The sequence below is a fragment of the Emydura macquarii genome, unplaced genomic scaffold (genome assembly GCF_026122565.2).
Source record: "Emydura macquarii macquarii isolate MOO-44397 ecotype Brisbane River unplaced genomic scaffold, CSIRO-AGI_Emac_v2 contig_561, whole genome shotgun sequence".
Taxonomy (NCBI): Eukaryota; Metazoa; Chordata; order Testudines; family Chelidae; genus Emydura; species Emydura macquarii.
This window is the reverse complement of record NW_027130698.1, coordinates 9,349,630-9,372,486: the sequence shown is the minus strand read 5'-3', so window position 1 is coordinate 9,372,486 and position 22,857 is coordinate 9,349,630. Positions and strand designations below refer to the sequence as shown.

Here is a 22,857-nt window from a genome sequence, read left to right as displayed (position 1 = left end):
AACTAGCTAGGCAATAGTATTGCGGGAAAAAATCCGGGGGTAATACTGGATCACAAATTGAACGTGAGTCAATAATGTGATGCAGATGTGGAAAAGGCTAATATTCTGGGGTGTATTAACAGGAGTGTCCCATGTAAGACACTGAGATACATGTTCTGCTCTTCTTGGCACTGGTGAGGCCTCAGCTGGAGTATTGTGTCCTGTTCTGGGGACCCCATTTTAAGAAAGGTGTGGGCAAATTGGAGAGCGAGAGACTCCAGTCGATAACAATAAAAAATGATAGGTTTAGAAAACAGGATCTTTGAGGAAAGAGTGAAAAACTGGGCATGTTTACTCTTGAGTAAAGATGACTGAGGGGGAGAACTTAATAACGCTCTTCAAATATGTAAAGGGCTGTTATAAGTTTTTTCTCCATGTCCACCAAAGGTAAGACAAAAAGTAATCAGTTTAGCAAGGGGGAATTATGTTAGATATTAGATATTTCTAACTCTAAGGGGAATGGGTTGCCAAGGGAGGTTGTGAATTCCCGTCAGTGGAGGTTTTTAAGAACAGATTTAACAAACATCTGCCAGGGATGATTCTAAGTTTATTTGGTCCTGTCTTGGTGCAAGTAGCTAAACTAGCTGGCCTCTTGAGGTCCCTTCCAGACGTACATTTCTATGATTCTATAAAACACACAATGAACAGTGGGTTACATATGCACATGGTATTGGACATGTTAAAGAAACAGAGCAATTTCCACAGGAAAAGGAAATCCTTTACACTATATTTTTATGAAGACAGCAAACCACAAATCAGTGTACATGGCAGCATTAATATGACTGGGGGTGAGAGTGTGACTTTAGGTACAACCTTGAGCAAGGGATTTTGCTTAAAATGCACCATCCCCAGGAGCAGCCTTGGAAGATATTGTGTCTTTCAAACAAAAAATTCCTTCCTAACTCTGCCTTGCTCCTGGAGGATAGGAATTTGCTACATCATCAGAAATTACAAGACATCCCACTCCACCCTTGCCCCCATCCAGGAGCTCAGCTGCTCTGCTCAGAAAGTAGGGGTGGGGGCAGAATTTGAGCCCAGGCTCCACTCATTCACCACCTGCCTTCTCTGGGCCATATATCTCGTAAGTGACCATACATCTCGTACTTACTCCTGAGTGCCCAGACCCCAGGTTAGCCCATGAAGGGAGCTAAAGAGACCTTGTATTCCCTTGCATGGGTGTATCGTTGAAGTTACCATCTACCACTTAGAATCTAACCTCAATTTGGGTTGGTTTAGCAAATATTTTCCTCTCACCTCTTCAAAACACACAGAATGTCGGATATCCCTTCATAATGGCAAGCCTAGCAGGATGGCAGATTTTATTGTAACTTACACTTGTCTATTCCTAGGATCATGAATTTTCTAATAAAATATTTTGTGTACATGAAATGGATCTGACTAAAATATATTTGCACTATACAAAGGAACTTTGTAAACATCCATTTTCCTGTTGCAGTAGCCATAATTAAAACAGACTCGTCAGCTAAGAGAATGCTTGCCCCAGGATGTGACAGAAGAACTGTACTCTTATGGATTGTGTCATCGGGCTTCAGTGTCCATTTAAAAGCAGCCAGAGTGTTTGTTTCAAAGGCCTCATCCAACAGAACCAATTGCCCAGAACTCCGTGTATTCGTTTCAATAGGATGAAATCCTGAGCTGGCTCCGTGGAATTTCAGTCTGAAACTTAAGCCACAAAACTGCCCTTTTGGCTATCTTGAGAAGCCATGAGGGCTGTTAGACTAGTATTGCAGGTCTGAATAGTAGATTTTAGACTCTGACTTAGGTTAGCTCCACACACAGTTTTTGTTCCACTGTAACTGTCTGTCCGCTAGGGGTGTGATTTTTACACTACAGGGATAACTCCAGTACAAACCATAGTGTGGATGCAGTTATATCAGTGTAAAGGTGCCTTATGCAAGTATAATTTATTTCCCTTCCCATATAGGAATACATTATACTGGGGCATTATGTTGGTGGGGGTGTGTACTGCTTTAGCTATACTGATATAATTAAGGCAGTTCAACTTCTGTGTTTAGACAAGGTCTTATATTCACCTCCAACTTGCAAAAGCCATAGTCCACAATATCATTCTGTGTCCCAGGAGGGTCTTTAGGTTCAGTTTCCACAGTTTGTCCACACTTGCTTTCCAATAACAGGGATATTCAGAAAATGAAATAGCTTTGTTTATAGAAACAAACAACAAACCAACAAACGGTTGGTCCATGGAGGCTCCTCAGGGTAGAAAGTTTGACCTGCTGACTGTCAGATCTTTATCTGCTGCTACAACCTGGCTCATTATCAGCTTCCACTGTGTATATAAGAGGTTTGTGGAAACAACATGCAGTTACCTGTCAAGTACTAAGAGATCTATGTGGAACTAGACTTGGATGCTGGGTTGAGCTCCTGAAATAGATGTGGATGCAGAAATCATTCCCTGTTGCACGGAATAAGAAATTACTGTGAAGGATGGTCATGTCATTCATTTAGATCTTGAGCTGGTAGAGCTGCAAATAAAACCTGCTGGTGAAAAGGCCTTTAAAGACGGTGAGTGCATTGATCTACTCAAAGGAAAGCTGTTCAAATATTGCTTTTAGTCCAACTATGTTTTACTGAGGTTTTTACTACCTCCTCCAGCTTTTAAAGCTAATAGATTACTATTTGTGTCATGCCATGCTTGGACAAAATGTGAAATTGACATGTTGTTGCAATAGCTATTTCTGGAGTTATAGCAAGCTGTTTTCCAGAGTTCCACACTCTGACAAACAAGACCAACATAGGCTTAGATAGAAAAGCTCTTGAGTTTGTGGCCAATTGCCTGTTGCACTCAGGATGTAAAGAGAATCTAAAAGCTGCCAAGAATTACACTGAGCAAACTGGAATTTCCAGGAGCACAACCTGAAGAACTAACACGATAGATAAAAGTCGATAATGTAAAGCTTAGAATGAGGTCTCATTCTCTATCATAGTACTCTCTCCATATGTCATTTCATGACTAGCCACGGTGGAAAGCATGGAGCACACTGGATAATCAGCACTTGTTTCCGTTAAAATGTAATGAGTTTGCAAACCCTTCAAGCGGCTGAATATGTTGTGCTTGGAAAACTACTGTATGGTTCAATTTATCAGTCCGCAAAGTCTTGTAAGGGCCTTTTTTTAGGATCTGAGCTCAGACCAAGCAGGCATAAAGAGGAATTATGGCAGAAATCCCAGAACAAGGAAGCAGCCCATGGGTACTGTGTAAATGAAGTTGTATGTTTGGAAAAGGGATGGGCCAACCTCAGAGTGTGTGTGGTTTTGTAGATGTCTTTAGCCATATTTTGGGTATGTGTATGCAGTTTGAGATTGCTAATATTTTTTCCTGTCATGTTAACCCATTCTTTTAAAGGGAAATGTTCTAGTTAAAAAGGAAGCCTGTGCTATGCACGAGAGATAGAGAGACTGCATGACAGGAATTAGTCTGCTCCTATAGTGAAGACTAGAAAGACCTTCAGCACAGCTATAGGCTAGATGCAGAGTTATGGGCACTAATTTCAAATGAAAGCATCTGACCATATTTTATGTTTGCTGCATGAATACTTTGTGTCACACATAGGATCGCATGTTTGGGCCATTGCACGTTGAGAGTTGTGTGACTGGCAAACACAAGGCCACTTGTGCTTTTCTAAGGCAACTATCACTGTCCTACGTAGATAGGCTAGAGTATTGTATCCTTATTCCTCCCCTTCTCTTGAAATAGTCAGGATATAGGTATAATGGGGTGATGGTAAAGAAAGGCAATGTTAGTCAAATGGAGTTGCAGACAGCCACCAAATAAACATGAAGCAATGTCAGGCAATTGCATTAAATTGTAGCCTATCATGTCATGGTGTGTTGACAGGGATACACTGCTGTGTTCCTTTGTGAATCAATTAAGATTTGTAATAAGCGTGAACTGTTTCCAGTTAATTTTTAGCTTGAGTCAGTACTTGGGAATGACATCAGTTGTTTGTTGAAGGGTATAAAAAAGTAAACGCTTAAAGGATTCATTACTAATACCTTCCTGATCACACTGGAGCAGAGCAATTGTGATCTAAGCACCCCTGGGATTAACCCATTTGTAAGAATCTTGATCAGATGCTTATAAATGTGTTATTGTTTGGATGTAGTAATATTTAGGCTTTTATGCAGGTTTAGGGCAACTGTATAAAATACCACTTAAAGGAATTATGGATAAATTAGTATAATTTATGAAGGGTATTATAATAATTCCAACATGTTCCACATACTGTTTTTGTTAGGCTAAACCCTAGTGTCATAACAAAAAAAATTATTTTGGTACATTGTGTTTCAGAAAAGATTCACTCATAAATAAATGAGTATTTTTACCATATAAAATGCATTAAGTTATTTCCATAGAACTTAATGAAATCTTCAACCCAATGGCTTCCATTTTCTACTTCAGCACAATTTTATACACTAAATATGGTGGATCTTTTTCCTAGTTGCAGCAAACATCTTAGTGGTTAAGTCAATCAACTCATGCCTGATTGGGGACCTGACTGCACAGCTCATCTGAGTGACCATTCTGTTGACTGTTCCCTGCATTCTTGTGCTATGTATTTGGAGAGGAAAACCATAAGAAGAAATTATCCATCAGAACATTTCTTTGCCAATTAATATGTGAAGTATTCAAATCCAGCTGAATACCCAAATAAACTCCTGCAGATCTCATGCACAGGATGTGGTTTGGGTTTTCTGTGCCAAACCCCCAATTTTTACATTTTTTAAATCCTGCATTTTTGGGGAAGAGAGAATTATACCTTCTTTGTTTATTAAAGAGAAAAATGGGACTTTTTTTTTTTGTCTTCTTTAAGAACAAGGAGCATTAGGATTAAAAGTAAAACTTCTTTTGCTTTGCATTCCAGGTCCAGTGAAGTAACTGAATGGAGTCTTTTAAAGTGCTGCCCCTTCTGACTTGGCAAAGATTTCAGTCCTGAGTTAAGAATTACTGGCAGCATCTCAGTTTGTTTAGACCTAGGTCTTTTTTTTTTCTTTTTAAAAAGATGAGCTGTTGTGTTAATTTCTCCCCTGTAAAGTATGGTGCTTTCTTTCATAGAATCATAGAGTTGGAAGGGACCTCAGGAGGTCATCTAGTCCAACCCCTTGCTCAAAGCAGGACTAACCTCAGCTAAATCATCCCAGCCAGGGCTTTGTCAAGCTGCAGCTTAAAAACCTCTAAAGATGGAGATTCTACCACCTCCCTAGGTAACCCATTCCAGTGTTTCTCCACCCTCATAGTGAAAAACTTTTTCCTAATGTCCAACCTAGACCTCCCGCCCTGCAACTTGAGACCGTTGCTCCTTGTTCTGTCATCTGCCACAACCGAGAACAGCCTAGCCCCATCCTCCCTGGAACCCTCTTTCAGGTAGTTAAAGGCTGCTATCAAATCCTCCCTCATTCTTCTCTTTTGCAGACTAAACAAGCCCAGTTTCCTTAGCCTCTCCTCATAAGTCCTGTGCTCCAGCCCCCTAATCATTTTTGTTGCCCTCTGCTGGACTCTCTCCAACTACTCCACATCCTTATTGTAGTGGGGGCCCCAAAACTGGACACAATACTCCAAATGCGGCCTCACCAATGCCGAATAGAGGGGAATAATCACTTCCTGCGATCTGCTGGCAATGCTCCTCCTAATGCAGCCCAATCTGCTATTAGCCTTCTTGGCAACCAGGGCACAGTGCTGACTCATATTCAGCTTCTTATCCACTGTAATCTGCAGGTCCTTTTCTGCAGAACTGCTGCCTAGCTCATCGGTCCCCAGTCTGTAGCTGTGCATGGGATTCTTCCATCCAAAGTGCAGGACTCTGCACTTGTCCTTGTTGAACCTCATCAGATTTCTTTTGGCCCAATCCTCCAGTTTGTTTAGATCCTTCTGTATCCTATCCCTACCTTCCAGGGTAGCTACCACTCCCCCTACCTTAGTGTCATCTGCAAACTTGCTGAGGGTGCAATCTACCCCATTCTCTAGATCATTAATGAAGATGTTGAACAAAACCGGCCCCAGCACGGACCCCTGGGGCACTCTACTTGTAACTGGCTGCCAGCTAGACATGGAGCCATTGATCACTACTCGTTGAGCCCTATGCTCTAGCCAGTTCTCTATCCATTTTATAGTCCATTCACCCAACCCATACTTCTTTAACTTGCTGATAAGAATACTGTGAGAGACCGTATCAAAAGCTCTGCTAAAGTCAAGGTATATCACGTCCACCACTTTCCCCACATCCACAGAGCCAATCACCTCTTCATAGAAAGCAATCAGGTTGGTCAGGCATGACTTTCCCTTAGTGAATCCATGTTGACTGTTCCTGATCACCTTCCTCTCTTCCAAGTGCCTTAAAATGGATTCCTTGAGGACCTGCTCCATGATTTTTCCAGGGATTGAGGTGAGGCTGACCGGTCTGGATCCTCTTTCCTCCCTTTCTTGAAGATGGGCACTATATTTGCTTTTTTCTAGTCATCAGGGACCTCCCCCAATTGCCACAAGCTTTCAAAGATAATAGCCAATGGCTCTGAAATCACATCAACCAACTCCCTTAGCACCCTCGGGTGCAGTGCATCTGGCCCCATGGACTTGTGTATGTCCAATCTTTCTAAATAGTCTTGGACCTGTTCCTTCAGCACTGAGGGATGTTCACCTCCTCCCCATTCTGTGCTGCCCAGTGCAGTAGTCTGGGAGCTGACCTTGTCTGTGAAGACAGAGGCAAAAAAGGCATTGAGTACCTCAGCTTTCTCCACATCCTCTGTCACTAGGTTGCCTCCCCCATTCTGTAAGGGGCCCACACTTTCCCTAATCTTCCTCTTGTTGGTAACATACCTGTAGAAACCGTTCTTGTTCCCTTTCACATCCCTTGCTAGCTGCAACTCAAATTGCACTTTGGCCTTCCTGATTTCATTCCTTCATGTTCGAGCAGTATTTTTATAATCCTCCCTAGTCATCTGACCAAGCTTCCACTTCTTGTAAGCTTCTTTTTTGCATTTAAGCTCACCAAAGACTTCTTTGTTAAGCCAAGCTGGGTGCCTACCATATTTGCTATTCTTTCTGGTTTGTTCTTGCACCCTCAAAAAGGTTTCTTTAAAATACAGCCAGCTCTCTTGGATTCCTTTCCCCCTCATATTAGCCTCCCAGGGGATCAGCTCCCTGAGGGAGTCAAAGTCTGCTTTTCTGAAGTCCATGGTCCGTATCCTGCTATTCTCCTTTCTTCCTTTTGTCAGGATCCTGAACTCGACCATCTCAGGAAATGATCTGAGAACATCAGGCTGACGACAATTTCATTTTGTCTGTCTCAAGATTGTCCCAGCCTGGCCACTGCTGCTATTCCTTTACAGAGAGGACACTTCCAGGCAAAGTTGTGGGAACGAATGCTTAGCTTTGGTAATGAAGACAGGACAGCCAGTCATGCATGCACACATTTATGAAGGCTGGCAGGATATTAGCCTTGTGAATTCCCCTTCATCAACAAGTTACTAACAGTGCAGCTTGCCTCTTGCCAGTGGCTCCAGCCAGAGTGAGATTAATATGCTGGCTAGTTTGGACCACTTTCCCACACTGGACAGAAGATTGGGTCTTCTCAAGTATGTGGTCATTTCTCCTTTAGCAGTTTCAGCCTACAGAGGATACATCATATATGCCCCTTACAAATTCCTTCAGCTCAGATGTTGAGGCCTGTTTTATAGAAGCAGAAAGGCCCAAGTTCTAACCTCATTTACACCCATGAGAGCCCTGTGACAACAGGACTATGTAGGGAATAGCTGAGGTCTGTGACTCCTCTGGGTTTGTTAGAGTTCCTTTCAGAGTCACAGCAATGCTACTGTTCTTACCTGGCCAGCAAGAGGTGCTGTCAGGGAGCAAAAACCTGAGAGGTAAAAAAAACCCAGCAACACCTCCCCTACCCCGGGCTCACTGGGAACTGAATGACCTGTCTGTGGCAGCCAAGACAGACCCCAGGATTTCAGCTCAGGGCTATCACTGGATCGTAGATAGCTGCCATCAGCGTTCAGAGTCCTATAACCAGCACCAGCTTAAAACATAGCCAATATGCCTTGGTGAACAGGGCCAAGTTTTGGAGGTCAGAATCTCAGCTTTCATATCACATTGAAAGGAAGCCTATAGCTTTTATGGTCAGGAAGAAAAGCCTGACATCACGACTTGAATGAAACCTCGGCAGCGACATCCACCCAAACGTGCAGACAGCCTGGAAGGAATAAGAGCTCTGAGAGGTGTGACTTGCCTCCTGCATCTCAATGGGGTGTTAACTCCAAGACCAAAAACCCCCCCAAAAAAAAACCCCGCCCAAAATCCCACCAAAACAAAACCCTCCATTGCACATGCAGTCCTGGGGCGAGGATGCGGGAACAAGCCACATGTCACTGAACATGCTACTCACTAGGATACCATGGTGAGCTCCTGTTGCTGCATCTCAAGAGGCAAGTGGGGATGCAACTGTTGGATCTAACCAGAGAACAGGCCTTCGATGCTGGAGCAAACGGGGCCCAGTGCTACTGCTCCTGCCTTTCTGAGAGGGAATGAGCCCTCTCCCCCCTGCCACCACTGTAGAGCAGGGCCACGGTGTGGGGGCAGGGCCACAGGGTTGGAGACCTAATAGACCTAGGTGTAGCCTGCCTAGGGCCCTGGACTGCCTTCACCTGGTCCTATTTATAACATGGCTGATATTGAGCTGCACTGAGTGAATTTGGCAGCTAGTGTCACTAAGACCCTGATCCACAAAGGTATTTAGGCTCTTAACTTCCATTGAAATCAATGTAAGTTAGAGCTTAAAGGCCTGATCCTGCACCCGTTGAGGACAATTCCTGGGCACCTGCTTACAGGCGGGGGGCGGGGTGGCCCTGAGGCACTCTGCATCAGTGTCCCTCAGAGGTTCCCAGAAATAAGCCACTCACAGAAATAAGGCTTTTATAGCAGTATTCTCCCATCTCTTGGGATCTAATTTGTTTCGTATCTAGCCCATGCCCCTTTCACATTTTGCTAGCTGCAGGGTTTCCACAGCTCTCCTTGGGGAGGGTGCAGTTTTAGTTTTGGCCTCCCCACCCTGCAAACTCACCCCTGTAGATCACAGCCTTCCTCCTGGGGCTGGAGACTAGCTGAGCCCTTGCTCTTTCTAGGCTCCCAACCCCAGCTTCCTTCAGCAACTCCTTCCTGACTACACTTGGAGCCTCCTTTTGATTCACCTGCCCAGTCATCTGATCAATTCTTAGTCCTTCCCACGCGAGTCTCAGAACCCCTAACACCTGTCTGTGTTTCTTGGGAGATAGGTGAGTCCTGGGGCCCTTAAAGGAACAGTGGGTTTTCCTGTATCTTTCCCCTCTCAGACATTAACTGTTCCTAGGGCCAACTTCCTCTCTCCCAGTGACTGCTTCATTCGCTTCCCTGGCTTCTCAAGCTACCTCCTCTGACCTTAAAAGGCCAGTGCCCCATTACAATGCCATTAGGGGGGACTTCACTGGGCATTGAGTCAAGCCCTTGGCGATACATTCATTAGTCTAGCACTCTGACAATGTGTCTGCAAAATTCTAGAATGCTGACAAATGCATCGGTGAAAGGGACGTAGAATGGATGTAAATGTAATCTACTCCCGTTTCAAGGCCCCTTCACATTGCCAGGATGGTGTAAAGGGGCTCAGTATAAATGAGAATCTAGCCTTTGGTTTGTTCCAATTTTTTTTTATAGCTGTTCATTCAGTAACTAAGAGCAATACTTAGATTGCTGGTATGTCTGCAGCTTAATGTACGAGTGTCTACATGTTACTTAGGATAGACGGTTCCAAAAAATAATTGAAAAGCAGAGAACATTGGACTTGAGTGGACATTGTTTTCAGGGAACTCAGAAATTTCTTGGAGAGAGGTTTTACTTAATATTCCTTCATCTGCAGGGAAAACCCAATAACATTTAATAGTCCTGAAACTCAGGTTCTATAGAAATGTAATAGGGTTTTAGAGAAATGATTCTAGGTAACTAGTAGGATTTATAGAGGTCTATATATTTCTATAAAATATTTACTACAACCCATGAAATTCTATAGCAGGCTATAACCCTCTGTTAAATCCTTAGGTTTGGAGTATGAAGGTGGTACCCTCAAGCTGTACACACCACAGACACTTCGGAGGTACAAATTCAGTTACCTCCAGGGGGGTTACCAGTATTGATAATATTGTTAATAATACATATAAACCTCAGCTTGAGCTCCCTCCTGATCTTACCTGTGCTGGGGGGTTTCTCCCTGTGGGCCCCGTTGGTCCACACTCCTAATTCCCAGTGCCTAATAGGACACTTCTGGTGAGTCAGCAAAATAGCTCTGCATCTCTGTGGACCATCCCAACAGCTGACCACATCTGGCTTGAACCTTTTATAACCACTTATGCAGCTCCCAGGGGGGCGAAAAGGGCTAAAACAATCCTTGGATGCATAAACAGAGGAATCTCAAGTAGGAGAATAGAGGTTATTTTACCTCTGTATTTGGCGCTGGTGCGACCACTGCTAGAATACTGTATTCAGGCCTGAGGTCTGTAATGCAAGAAGGATGATGATAAATCGGAGAGTTCAGAGAAGAGCCATAAGAACAGTTAAAGGGTTAGAAAACATGACAGACTCAACGAGCGCACTCTACTGGGTTTAACAAAGAGAAGGTTAAGGGGTGGTTTATCAGACTATAAGGACCTAGATGGGGAAATAATGGGCTGTTCAACATTGCAGAGAATGGTGTAACTGGTATAAATGGTCTACATGACCCGCTCAGTCGATCCCACGTCACTGATCACTGCGGCAACCGCAGTGTAGACGTACCCTATGTTTCTAGCTTATCAGTCCAGGATGTTCCCGCGTATCTCAATTAGCCTGAAAACACCATCTCTGGCACACAGCCTGTCACACCCTTGTTTAGAATTTAACCTTGCACTCAAATCAAGCTCTATACAAAATTTATTCATGCCCAGCAAAATCTATGCCTACAGTTTATACTGGTGTAAATGAGGAGTAACTCTTTTGTAGTCAATGTGAAAGTGGTGTAAAGTGAGAGGCCTCTCAGAACCTGGGTCTTTTAAGGAGGACATGATATCTACTTTAGAAAAGAGACATAAACCCTTATAAATCCTACCAGCGGCTGAAAGATCATGTTATCACAAAATGCAATTCTTAACATCACGTGTGTAAAAAAAAACCAGAAATGGCTGTGAACTTAAAAACTGGACAGTAACAGACTGCGAATCCCAGTGAGGAGTGAATTTGGTGATAATTTCTGACCAAAGAGAGCTCTTAACCATGCTCGTAGCTGTTTCCATCACTTCACACTGACTCAACGGACATTCTAGGCTTCAGAGTAATATTTGAGGTGATTGTGTGTGCTTGCTGATTGTGTGTGGTGTTGATTTGTGTGTGGATTGCATTGTGCTGGCTGAATTGTGAGGATTTGTGCAGGTGGCATATGAGGCGTGTGTGCTGCAGTGAAAGGCTATGTGTATTTGGGATTATTGTATATGCTGGTTGCATTGTTGTGTGTTGCCTGGGGTGACCCGGCCATTCTGCCCCTCGCACTCTGCCTGGACACACTCACAGCGGCTGGCCCGGATGGCCCTGCCTCCAAGCAGTGCGGCGGCCGCTCCCCCTTCCTGGTCCTGGCCCTCTTCCACGTGGGCCCAGCGCCCTGGCCATGAGCAGCACTCCTGCCCCAAGCAGAAGGGTGGCTGCCCCCACCTCCCAAGATTTCACCAGATATCCACCAACCAAGATATCCACCAACTTTGCTCTGTCAAGCAAGCACATCCCTCTCATTAAAGGCATACCAGAAATCTCAGCTGGGGTAAGTTTATAATGCATTTATTAATATTTTGCAAGACTATGGCTTTTTATATACATTACTATGCTAGTGATACATTGCGTTTTAACAATACTCAGGTTTTAAAACTATTTTCATACATAGTCTGTTTATAAAAACATTGTTGGTGGTACTATAAGTGATAGCGTTTTATGTTGGTGGTGTGCAACGTGCCAGAGTTTGGGAATCGCTGGTCTAGGACTCTTGGCAAGACTCACCAGACATGTGACCCACTGACGTCCCTAGAATCTTATTATATAGCTTACTGTAGCTCCCAGTAACAGTCTGATTTGTCTATTTAGTAATGATGTTCATTTTCAGATATGCTGCCATCTCATGGAAGTTCAGGTGTATAACATTCCCTTCAATTTTCGCATCTGTTATGGTTAAAATCTTTGCAAGTTTATTTTAAATGCACTGGTATGTGGAAGGTTCCCAGGATATTTATATGATATAAATATATTACATAGCATATCAGAATCACTCCCTCAATTTTACGGGTTATTTTATGATACAAAAATCTTTGAGGGCCTTTTCAAAATCTTGGTGACTTCTCTTTGCTTAATCTAACTTGGGTACTTAGTTATCATGCTGATAGCCTCATGGTTGACAACTCTTGTGTGGCCGGATTTCCAGGCAGTTAGCATCTGATAGGATGATAGGAAACCTGAGAGAGACGTGGCCACTAACTGATGAATAGGAGTAGGCTGTTTCAGAAATTCCATTGATTTCTAGACCTGGCACTTAGTATTTATGAGAACCCTAGAATTACTTAAACAAATGGAAGTTGGAGAAATCTTTGAGACAGCTGATGCAGTTGTACATGCTAGGAAAGATTCATTTCAAGTTTTAGGGAAACTAGGTGTGCTCTTAGACACAAGATTTATGACTGACAGACAAATAATCACCTCAGGATGAGGCGTAGATGCTGCTTGCCGGGCTCCTATGTGATGTAGCTGCTAACCATGGAAAGCGGGGGCATGAAAACTGCCTTATCCCCAACTCCTTCCCCCTTGAAACCTCCAAAAGTTTGGTCTTTTATAGAGCTGGGGAAAGCACATTATTCAGAGATCTTCATTTGCACACAAGAGTGACTGCTTGGTGGGTGCAGGGTTGTTCTGGGGATAGTTCATTCTCCTCGACATTTTGTTGTCTGAAATGACATACTTTAAGCAGTAGCTAGGTAGTCCGCTTTACTCATTTAATCCTGGATGCCTTGCACGTCAGACACAATGCAACCAAAACCATATGATGTGTTGTATCATGACTGCAGTTTATCCTTATTTCCAGTAGATGTCTTAAGAGACCCAGGAATAAGGGAGTACTTGGTCCATGATTTTGTGCCTCTAGCCCCACCAAACTGACCAGCAAAGACCTGATTCTTTTCTTACTGGTTTGCACCAGCGTAATTCCACTGACATGTATAGAATCACTCCAGATTCTCAACAGCGTCAGGGAATGTATTGTCTATTCTCCAGACAGTTCTTCAGTGCATGATCATTGGTTGTAGAGATAGCCAGAAGGAAGAACACCTTCATTTAGCATGGGGGGGCAGGGTTATTTTTACACATGGGAATATAAATGAAGGGGGGGGGAATGCTTTTTGTTGTTGTTAATATTGTTCCTCAAACACCTTGATTTCAGGGCTAGTTAATCAACTTTAGCCAAGGTGGTGATGTGATTTGAATAGTGACCACGCGTGCCTTAAGTATATGGCAATATGACAGGCTGGTTATGTTGCCTATCCTTTAATCATCCCTGTGATTGCTGGATCAAAGTTACTTGTTTGGGCAAGCTTCTCACTACATGGCTAGAGGAGAATGAACACATGCCAAGACCTGAAGCTTGTTCTCCACATTTACAGAAGACACCATAAATCAGTATGAGACAAGCCTCCTCCTAGGGCCCAGGCCAAACTGTTGGGTTGGATCCTGGGGATCTACCTTGGAGGAAGTAGGAATCCTTAAACAAAGCCATGGGGTGGCTAGAACAGCCTTCAAGGCCTCAAAGGCCTGTGGAGTAGGGCAGGAGTTGGAGGAGGTATGCAGCAAGACCCCTTGGTGCTGCCTCTCTCCTGTCACTGCCCCAAATGACCTGTGTGTATGGCCAGCTCCATACCACTGAAGGGCACGCATCTATTGTATGGCTTTCCCTTCCCTGCTCTCACCTGTATATAGTGGAACCAGCCCAGCTGTATTGCGAGAAGGCCCCTCACACCCAAAGGGATGCATGGAGGAAGGGTTTGCAAAACATATAATTCCAAGCAACAAACCAACCATTCTAAGGCTGGGCTAGTGAAGTCATACTCTCAGCATTGAACCTATCAGATAGGTGTTTGCTGCCTCGCTTTATATATCTAATGCCTTTTATATTTGGGAGTTTAATGCAGCTGGCTTGGCTGGCATTTTTGCAGTGTTTCTAATAGAGCTGAGTTTTGTGAGTCTCTTCAGCACATAGGAGCCAGCACAACAATGATTGCAAAGCACCATCTGTATTCCCTTTCAGGGATTTTCCATTTCACGCATCATTTATTTCACAATTTGCTCCAGAAAAACCAGTAGCTACTGATCCAGGAGCCTCAAGGAAAATAAATAGCTTTTGCCAACATTCAGATTTGACCCTAACACACATTTTACTGAAAAACAGAGAATTAAATACAACCAAGGAAATGCAATGTTGAATATTTTTCATGGACCATTACCACGTGGAATTAAATGTTGTTCCCTGAATTATAAATACAAGAGCTATGACAACTGGGTTAACGTAAAGGGGCAATTGTAAGCTCTTTGGGGCAGAAACTATCTTTACGTTCTGTGTTTGTACAGCGTCTAGCACAGTGGGGTTCTGGTCCATGACTGGAACTCCCAGGAATGAAAATAATACGAATACTTATAAATCATAATGATGATCCTGTCTCCAGCAAAGTCAGCAGCAAAACTTTCATGCATTTCAGCAGCAGCAGGATTGGGCCTAATTTACCATCTTAATGGAAATAAGGCAGGAAGCTTAATAATAAGAATTATAATGAACTATCTTTTTATTAGGTCTGTGTTTGCTCTATTGGCCCAATGATTAATAAACAGCACTGTGTAACAACATTGTTCAGTGATGAAATGGTGAGCTAGATGGAAGATCAAAAATCTCCATATGAATCATATTAAATATTATGTGTGGTTATTAAATTAAAGCCCCAATGCCAGGACAAAGGCTGCTGCCTAGACAGTGCTGAAATAAATCCCATGTCTTGCAAGTGAACTGTGTGAACATATAAAGCAAATATCACGCAGTACAATCATAGAAATGTGGCTCTGGAAGGACCTTGAGAGGTCATCTAATCCAGCCCCCTGCACCGAGGCAGGGCCATGTATACCTAGGCCAGCCCTGTCAGGTGTTTGTCTAACCTGTTCTTAAAAAACTCCAGCGATGGGGATTGCACAGCATCCCATGGAAGCCTGTTTCAGAGCTTAACTACCCTTATAGAAAGTTTTTCTTTAGTGTTAACCTAAAACTCTCTTGCTACAGATTAAGCCCATTGCTTCTTGTCTTACCTTCAGTGGACATGGAGAAAAATCGATTACCCTCATCTTTATAACAACCCTTAACGTATTTGAAGACTGTTATCAGTCCCCCAGAATATTCTTTTTTCAAGACTAAAAATGCCCATTTTTTTAAAAAATCTTGTCTCATAAGTCAGTTTTCTAAACCTTCTAACCTTTTTGTTTGTTTGTTTGTTTCCTCTCTGTGGACTCTCTCCAATTTATCCACATCTTTCCTAAAGTGTGGCACCCAGAACTAGACACAATACTCCAGCTCTACTCACTATTACGCTACTCACCAGACCTGAGCAGAAGAGGACAATTACCTCCCGTGTCTTACATACAACACTCCTGTTAATATACCCCAGAATGAGATTAGCTTTTTTGGTAACTGCATCACATTGTGGACTCATCTTCAGTTTGTGATCCCCTGTAAGCACCATGCCCTTTTCAGCAGCACTACCGCCTAGCCACTTATTCCCCATTTTGTAGTTTTGCATTTGAGTTTTTCTTCCTAAGTGTAGTGTTTTTCACTTGTCTTCACTGAATGGGTATCCACAGTCATTGGTATCTAAGGCCAAACAGGTGACCGTGTGCAGATCATTTATCTGATACTTTTGAAACAATTTTTCCACTCTGTGTGGATATAAAGTTCCATGGGCACTTTTGTAGGACAGAAATTTAGTCTGACACCTTAGGGCAATATGTACCCGGCCCATGACTGCTATGCTCCACACCATTTCATATACACATGAAATCATTTCAATAGTGCTATATGTAATTCTTTGGGATTGAAATGTTTATATTTTACACTATGCTATTTTCCATCGGAGGAGCTCCAAACATTTTGTCACAGTTCAGTAAGCCTCATGCTGTGGGGATGAGCCAGGAAGCTCAGATCAGAGGTCTGATCTGAATCCAAGCTTTGCCAAAGTTTGGCCATGCTGGAACTGGGGTTCCAGCTTTGTCCTCTCTTTCCCCAGAACACTCCAGGGAGGTAGGGTGCTCAAGTTCACCCTGTTGTGACTATCAGAAAGGACAGTAAAAAATAGTGGTAATTAGATAATAAGGCTAAATTCAGCATTGAGCCATCCCAATCAATGGGAGTAAGTCAAGAATTTAGCTATTTTGTCTGGACTCGATGTAGGATAAGTTATTTCATTCTTTGCCGTGCTCATGGTGCCCCAGTGAGAATGCGCCTCGGGATTGGGCCCACGTTTCCAGACACAATTCACAGACTTTGGGTGCAGCTTCCAACTCAGAGCATAGTTTCCAGCAATACCTTCCAGTTAGCAGAAGGGCTAAATTCAAAGGGCAGCTATGGCCTTCTTGGGAATGGCCTGCGGGAACAGGGAGACCGTGAGTCTATTCCCATCTGTGCTCCTGACACACTGCTTGGCACTGGGCAAGTTCCTTAGCCTCATTTACCCCCTTTAAAATGGAACAATAATAATGGACCAAAATGCTCTGTTGAAAGAAACACAATCTTTTACCTGGGGAACAAGGTCACTGCTGCGTCACAAGAGACTCAATCCAAAACCCAAATGTGAAACGCAGGCCCTGGAGGAAAAAAAAAACAGCAATGAGAGTGAACTAACAGAAAAAAATAATCTGCCAAAGCAAACTGACATTGATGGAGAAAGAAAAGGAAAAACCCTTCAGTCATCATCCATTCTCCTTGGTGTTAATATTAAAAGAAATGCTCTCTCCTGTTGAAATCTCTGTAAAATCCTGGGCATCTGACATAGTTTCTTTTCGTAGCATGATGCCTGCATTGTGACAGGTGCATAAGGCCTGTATTCTACTTACTTTCATGGGTTTCACAAAGTATTGCCTATGTTTCATGGGGAAGCTCTCTGTTGCCTAGTCACCTGGTGTCTTCAAAGAAAGTCTGCTATGACTTGGAGATGCTGCACCAGCTAAAGCTGCACTTTATGCTCTGAGGTTATATCTACATTGCAGTTGGGAACGTGCTTCCCAGAGCAGACAGACAGACATGTGCTGTGCAGCTGGGGGATAGCATGGGTGGCAGCTCAGGCTGGCCACCTGAGTAAAAACCCATCCAGAACCTCGGGAATGTGCTTGGCTGGCTAGTCCGAGTCTCTGCTTGTGCTATCCCTGGCTGTACTGGAATTTTTAGTGTGCAGAGCCAGCACGTCTGTCTACCCGCTCTGGGAAGCATGCTCCCAGCTGCAGTGTAGACACACCCTAAGTAGAATGTGTGTATATGGGGCTGAGAGTGTATGGAGTGGGGGTTGTCAGCTGCAATCAGCTGTATTGCAAACTGCCGCTTATGGAGAAAATGCTACTTGGTGGGGAAGTGGCTCCAGGCTGACAGAAAAGCAATGCATTTCCAGTTCAGGCCTTCGGAGAAGCAGAGCAGTTTCGGAAAGGGTTGTAGATCTCCAGGGGCTGATTGATTGCTGCAAACACAAGCACTGGGAATGGAAGAGAGCACCTGATGTTAGAATGGGAAAAGGGGATGAGCGGGAGGTGAGGTCATGGGCAGTGTGAATGCTTGCGCAGCAACAGCTCTCACAGAGATCTGTCACCTGATCTCTCCCCCATCATGTGCTACAACAGCCGTGCTAGTTTCTTGTCTCACTACTTTTTCCCAGCTCAGTTGTTTTTTCAGACTCACTCTATTGTCTCAAAGCTCCAGTTTCCCCCCTCAGCACTGGAGGCTCCCAGAGCAAAGGTTAACTGTATCCAGATCACAGCCGTTCCTTTTCCAGGCTGCAAAAAAAAAGACAAAACTTTAACCCTTTTCCAGGATGCAGTAGAACATCCCCTTTTCCACCTCAGCTGTGGACCACAATCCCCCCAGCCTCCTCCCTTTCCTTTTTTATGCATGGCAGCTGGATCCTGCAGCATCTGTTCTCCAGCCCTTTATCCCCTGCTCTGGCTTAGCAGTCTGCAGCCCTGCTAGACAGCGGCAGCATTGCTGACCTCAGATGTTCAAAAATCACGAATTTCCCTCCACCCTGCTCCTTGCAAAATCTTGAGAATCGGTCAAAAGCCATGAGATTTTAAAAATATTAACTGGCTTCTTTTTCATTGCCTTCTGTTTTGGAGCTCTTTGGTTTTACTTGGCTCACATTTTTCAAGTTTTTTCTACAACCATGAGGGTTAAAATCTTACTTTTCTCTTGTTAAAGGGAAGCTGAGAGCCTCACATAATCACATGACTCCAGGAGCTGGGGCTTTAAGAGAACTATCAAATATTGTGAGATTTGGCAATACTTGCATTCTGGCTTTTTGTTCCCTTTCTCCAAAATGCCTAAGGGGGGGGGGGGCTTCTGCTGCATGAGAGCCCACCCCCACAAGGCACTGCTATGGAGTGACTATGCAGAGGGATTCCCAGCTCCTGTGAGGCACAGAGCAATGCTCTGCGGTGACTCTGCCCATAGCCAAGTAGCGGAGGGATGTGGTGACACATCCACCTGTCAAACCCTCAATGTTTGGGGTGAGGGTGGCAGCCGCAGCTGCTCTAAAAGCCATGGCTGTAACCGCACCAGTTGTGTTATGCACCGTTTTGTGGCAGGTGGAAGGACGCTATTCCCCATTTCTCCTTTGGAGCTCTCCTGCACGAGGCCCGTTTACTGTGGCTTTGCACAGGGTTGGCCCCTCGCGCACGAGTGCACAGTTACATACGCCTCGTTTTGCCTCCTTGGCCGTGTGGATAGGATGGTCTGCAGCCTCTTGGAAATGCTGCTCCTTCTGGAAAAATGAGACAGGGGGCGAAAGAGTTAAACTCCACTGCAAGAGCTGAGTGCTCTCCCTGGAGATGAGGTGAGTCATATCTCTAGCGCTGCTGTGAAGGAGATGAGGACAGAATGACTCTGAGGCTGCACTGGAGCAGAACTGCCTGGCAGAGATTAAAGGAGACAAGGCCAAAGCAAAACCTCCTCAACGAAATGCCCTGCAGCCTCCATTCTCCTGCTGGCTTTGGTTCGTTTGCAGGACTGAACACTGGCTAGTTTAGTTCACACAGATTCACCCCCCCCCCCCCCCCACTCCCTCAAACATCTCCTAACTTGCCATTTTCAAACACCCTTCTTTGAAAGGCATGGGACCCCCCCTCACCTATAGGATCCAGATCATAGAATTATAAACGATTAGAGTTGGAAGGGACCTCAGGAGGTCATCTAGTCCAACCCCCTGCTCAGAGCAGGACCAACTCCAACTAAATCATCCCAGCCAGGGCTTTGTCAAACCACACCTTAAAAACCTCTAAGGATGGAGATTCCAGCACCTCTCTAGATAACCCATTCCAGTGCTTCACCACCCTCCTAGGGAAAACGTTTCTCCTAATATCCAACCTAGCCCCTCCCCATGGCACCTTGAGACCATTGCTCCTAGTTCTGTTCATTACTGTCAATATCTGTCAAGGTGTTTTAGCAGAAGCTCCATTATTGCACAGTGCAGTCTGGTGGCATCTCAGGCCCCCAAATAAGATCCATCTAGCTGTGGCTGAAAATTCCTTTCCGGTCGCCCTGCTGCAGAAAGGTTGGGAGGGGACGGATAAGAATCTTGCACTTAAGAGTACACCTGCCCACAGAAATTGTGGGAGGCAAAGCCTTGTATGTTACAGCCCTTCCTACCTCCGCTGGCAGAATCCAGCCTGGTGACATGAAATGGCCAATAGGCCACCTACTAATTCCAGGCCTGGGGAAGGAAGTCAGTCAAGGAGGAGTGAGTGAAGAAAGCTGGTTAGTAGGTTACTGGATTCCCTGCAAATGACTACAGGGAAGGGGTGTGTGTGTGTGTGTGTGCGTGCGTGCGTGCGTGCGTGCGCGCGCGCACACGTGCAATGGCCATTGGGGAAGGTGACAGTGTAAAGAACGGGTTCAGTTTTGTTAGTGGCTTAACTCTTTGGTTGACACCCAAAGCCAGTGGAGAAAGGATTCATGGCTTTAATTCTAAGCATCCAAAGGACTTCTTCTCCATCCTTGGTGTTTACTCTCTCCAAATATACACAGAGGATTACATCCCTCCTTAGTAGAGCTGGGTGAATGCTACTAAAACTTATTAATCAAATAATTCATCCAATGAATACTGGCAACATTTCTGAAATAATTCAACAAATGACATGCAACCAGCTCCACACCTTAGGGGTTGCTCTGCCATGATGCACATAATTAATTTAATCTTTTCTCCTATATCACGCTTTCCAGCCCCTTAATCATCTGTGTTTTTCTCTTAATACCTTCCAGGTTCTGAACAACTTCTGGTGCTGAGGTACCAAGCATTGCTTTGTTACAGCTGTCAGGGATCCAGCTAGTATGCAGATAAACGCACAATTTGCTACAGAAGTAATTGATAGAGATACCTCAGGTAAACATGAAGAACATAGCTTAGTTAAGATCAATCGCATAGGATCAATCAACATGACAGCTCAGACTAAGAAGATAAAGCCGCATTCACATTTAAACTCTAACCTGTTCCTTCAAAGGAAAACATTTGCTGAAGGATGTCAGCCTGGATATTAAAAATGACTTGGAACAAAGATGCCTTGTTTGATTAATGGGGATGCAGTGTCAATTATAGCTGGATGAGTGTTTCAGCTCGTCTTTGTGGAAAGGGTGTTAACACCAGCGATAAGGCTGGCTTATGCCGTGGGACTTACAGGCTACCCGTTTATGAAATATCCCCATTGATTGCCTAGGAGCTGGAAGGATTTTGTACACTGTATGTGTTGGCAGTTATGTCAATAACCAGGCGAATCTGTTCTTGAACTGACCATCAGAATTAATCACTAAACTCAAGGAGAACGAGGACTTTAGGGGAGAATATTAACCCGCCCATCCCATCCACTTTATGTACTGGAAGATTAATTTTGTATTTCCTTTGGCTTGATGTGGTAGATAAACTTCTGCAATTCTGTTTGCAGTATAGCAACTCCTGTGTGTTAGAGAATATGATAATTGAGTACAGATGGCCCAGCAGGAAAGCCTCTAGCAGGCAGAGCTTTGCTGGCAATCACAGAGAGTTTACAATGGGCTAAGGCTACTTACTTTTGGCCTGCTCTTGGCCCCATGATCAGCAATGGATGGATCGTTATTTGCTCATTAAGACTGGAAATCAGAAAGCAGAAATTTGATGAGCTTGCCTTCTCAGTTGGCACATATGCATGTGTGCTTTTGGATTATGAAATTTATCCAAAACCTACTGAAGTCAGTAGAAATTCTTCCAATGACTTTAATGTGTTTTGGATCAAGCCCTGTGTACCTGAAATTAATCAAAGAAAGCCCTTCTGCTTTGATTGTACATCAAAGTGAACTTTATTCAGCCGTTTTCTCCCTCCATGCACTAAAGAGGAGAACTTTAAGGTAAGACTACTAGACTTATTTTCCGACAAGAATATTGGTGCGTTCTTCACAGAACAAGGTTCAAGATCACTTTTGATACCTATGGACTTACCTTAGGGATAGCTAAAGAAAGTACAGCTGACTGGACCAGTGCATTAAAAGAGACTTTCATTGATCTATGCTTTACAAGGACGGAAGCTTGACAGTGCAGAATCCTGAGGCTATTTCTGTCTTCAGAATTATTTTTCATGCTCTTTGAAGTAAGATGTGTGATACTTCCTCTTGTAGATTGCTCCATGTTCCTCATAGAACATTTCCTGATGATTGTTGTTCACTGCAAAAAATAAGCTACATATGTTAATTGCTACACACTACAGTTCAATATACAAATTTGTAAGGTCTACATACCTTTACATAAACCTATACTATATAATCAACACATTTTAGAACATCAAACAGATTATTCATTCATTAAAATATTCTTCTATCCCCTCACACATCATACTGTGATCAAACTTCTAAAATTCTGACATTACAAGTCTCTGATTATTTTCCTTTTCAAATCTTGATTACACATATTAAACTATATATAAAATCAACACTATGTACTTGCAGCAGGTTATTTCCATTACAGAACAGAACAAGGGAACGGAGTTAAGATTAACAATGTAACTCAGCTCTGACTATATTCAATTTTTTAAAAAAAAATTTGCAAATATCAATTCAATGTTTTAAATGAATTCACTTAGAATGCCTTCATGTTCCTTTGGTATTTAATTTCTAGGAACAGTCCAGAAAATGAGTTTACTGGCAGGAATATTCATGAAAATAGAGGCTTTTAAACCACTGTGGGAGAAGAATTACAAAAAAATACATTTTAAATTGATAAGCATGAGTATTCAATGCTTTTAAGAGATACACTCTGGGAATGGAAACATATCATGTGACCTACATGTCCACGCAAAACTAATCAACACAGCTCAAAGTTTGACTGTCAAATGCTCACATCAAAGTGCTGACACACAATCTAGAGAACAAGGATATTCAGCCAAAACTGTCTGGCAAATAATTTAGAATAAAGAGTGATTTTTATAAAATGCAGAAAGTC

The 22,857-nt window shown here is 43.5% G+C and overlaps 1 protein-coding gene across 1 annotated transcript in view; it reads right to left on the bottom strand.

The window, feature by feature from the left end:
- Positions 1-22,047, bottom strand: part of CLEC3A (C-type lectin domain family 3 member A) — a 30,424-nt gene extending 8,377 nt beyond the window's left edge. Inside the window, exon 1 of the mRNA XM_067539982.1 lies at positions 21,862-22,047. Coding sequence (XP_067396083.1) covers positions 21,862-22,047 — 186 coding nt within the window. The remainder of the gene's footprint in view (positions 1-21,861) is intronic.
- Positions 22,048-22,857: the final 810 nt, after the last annotated feature.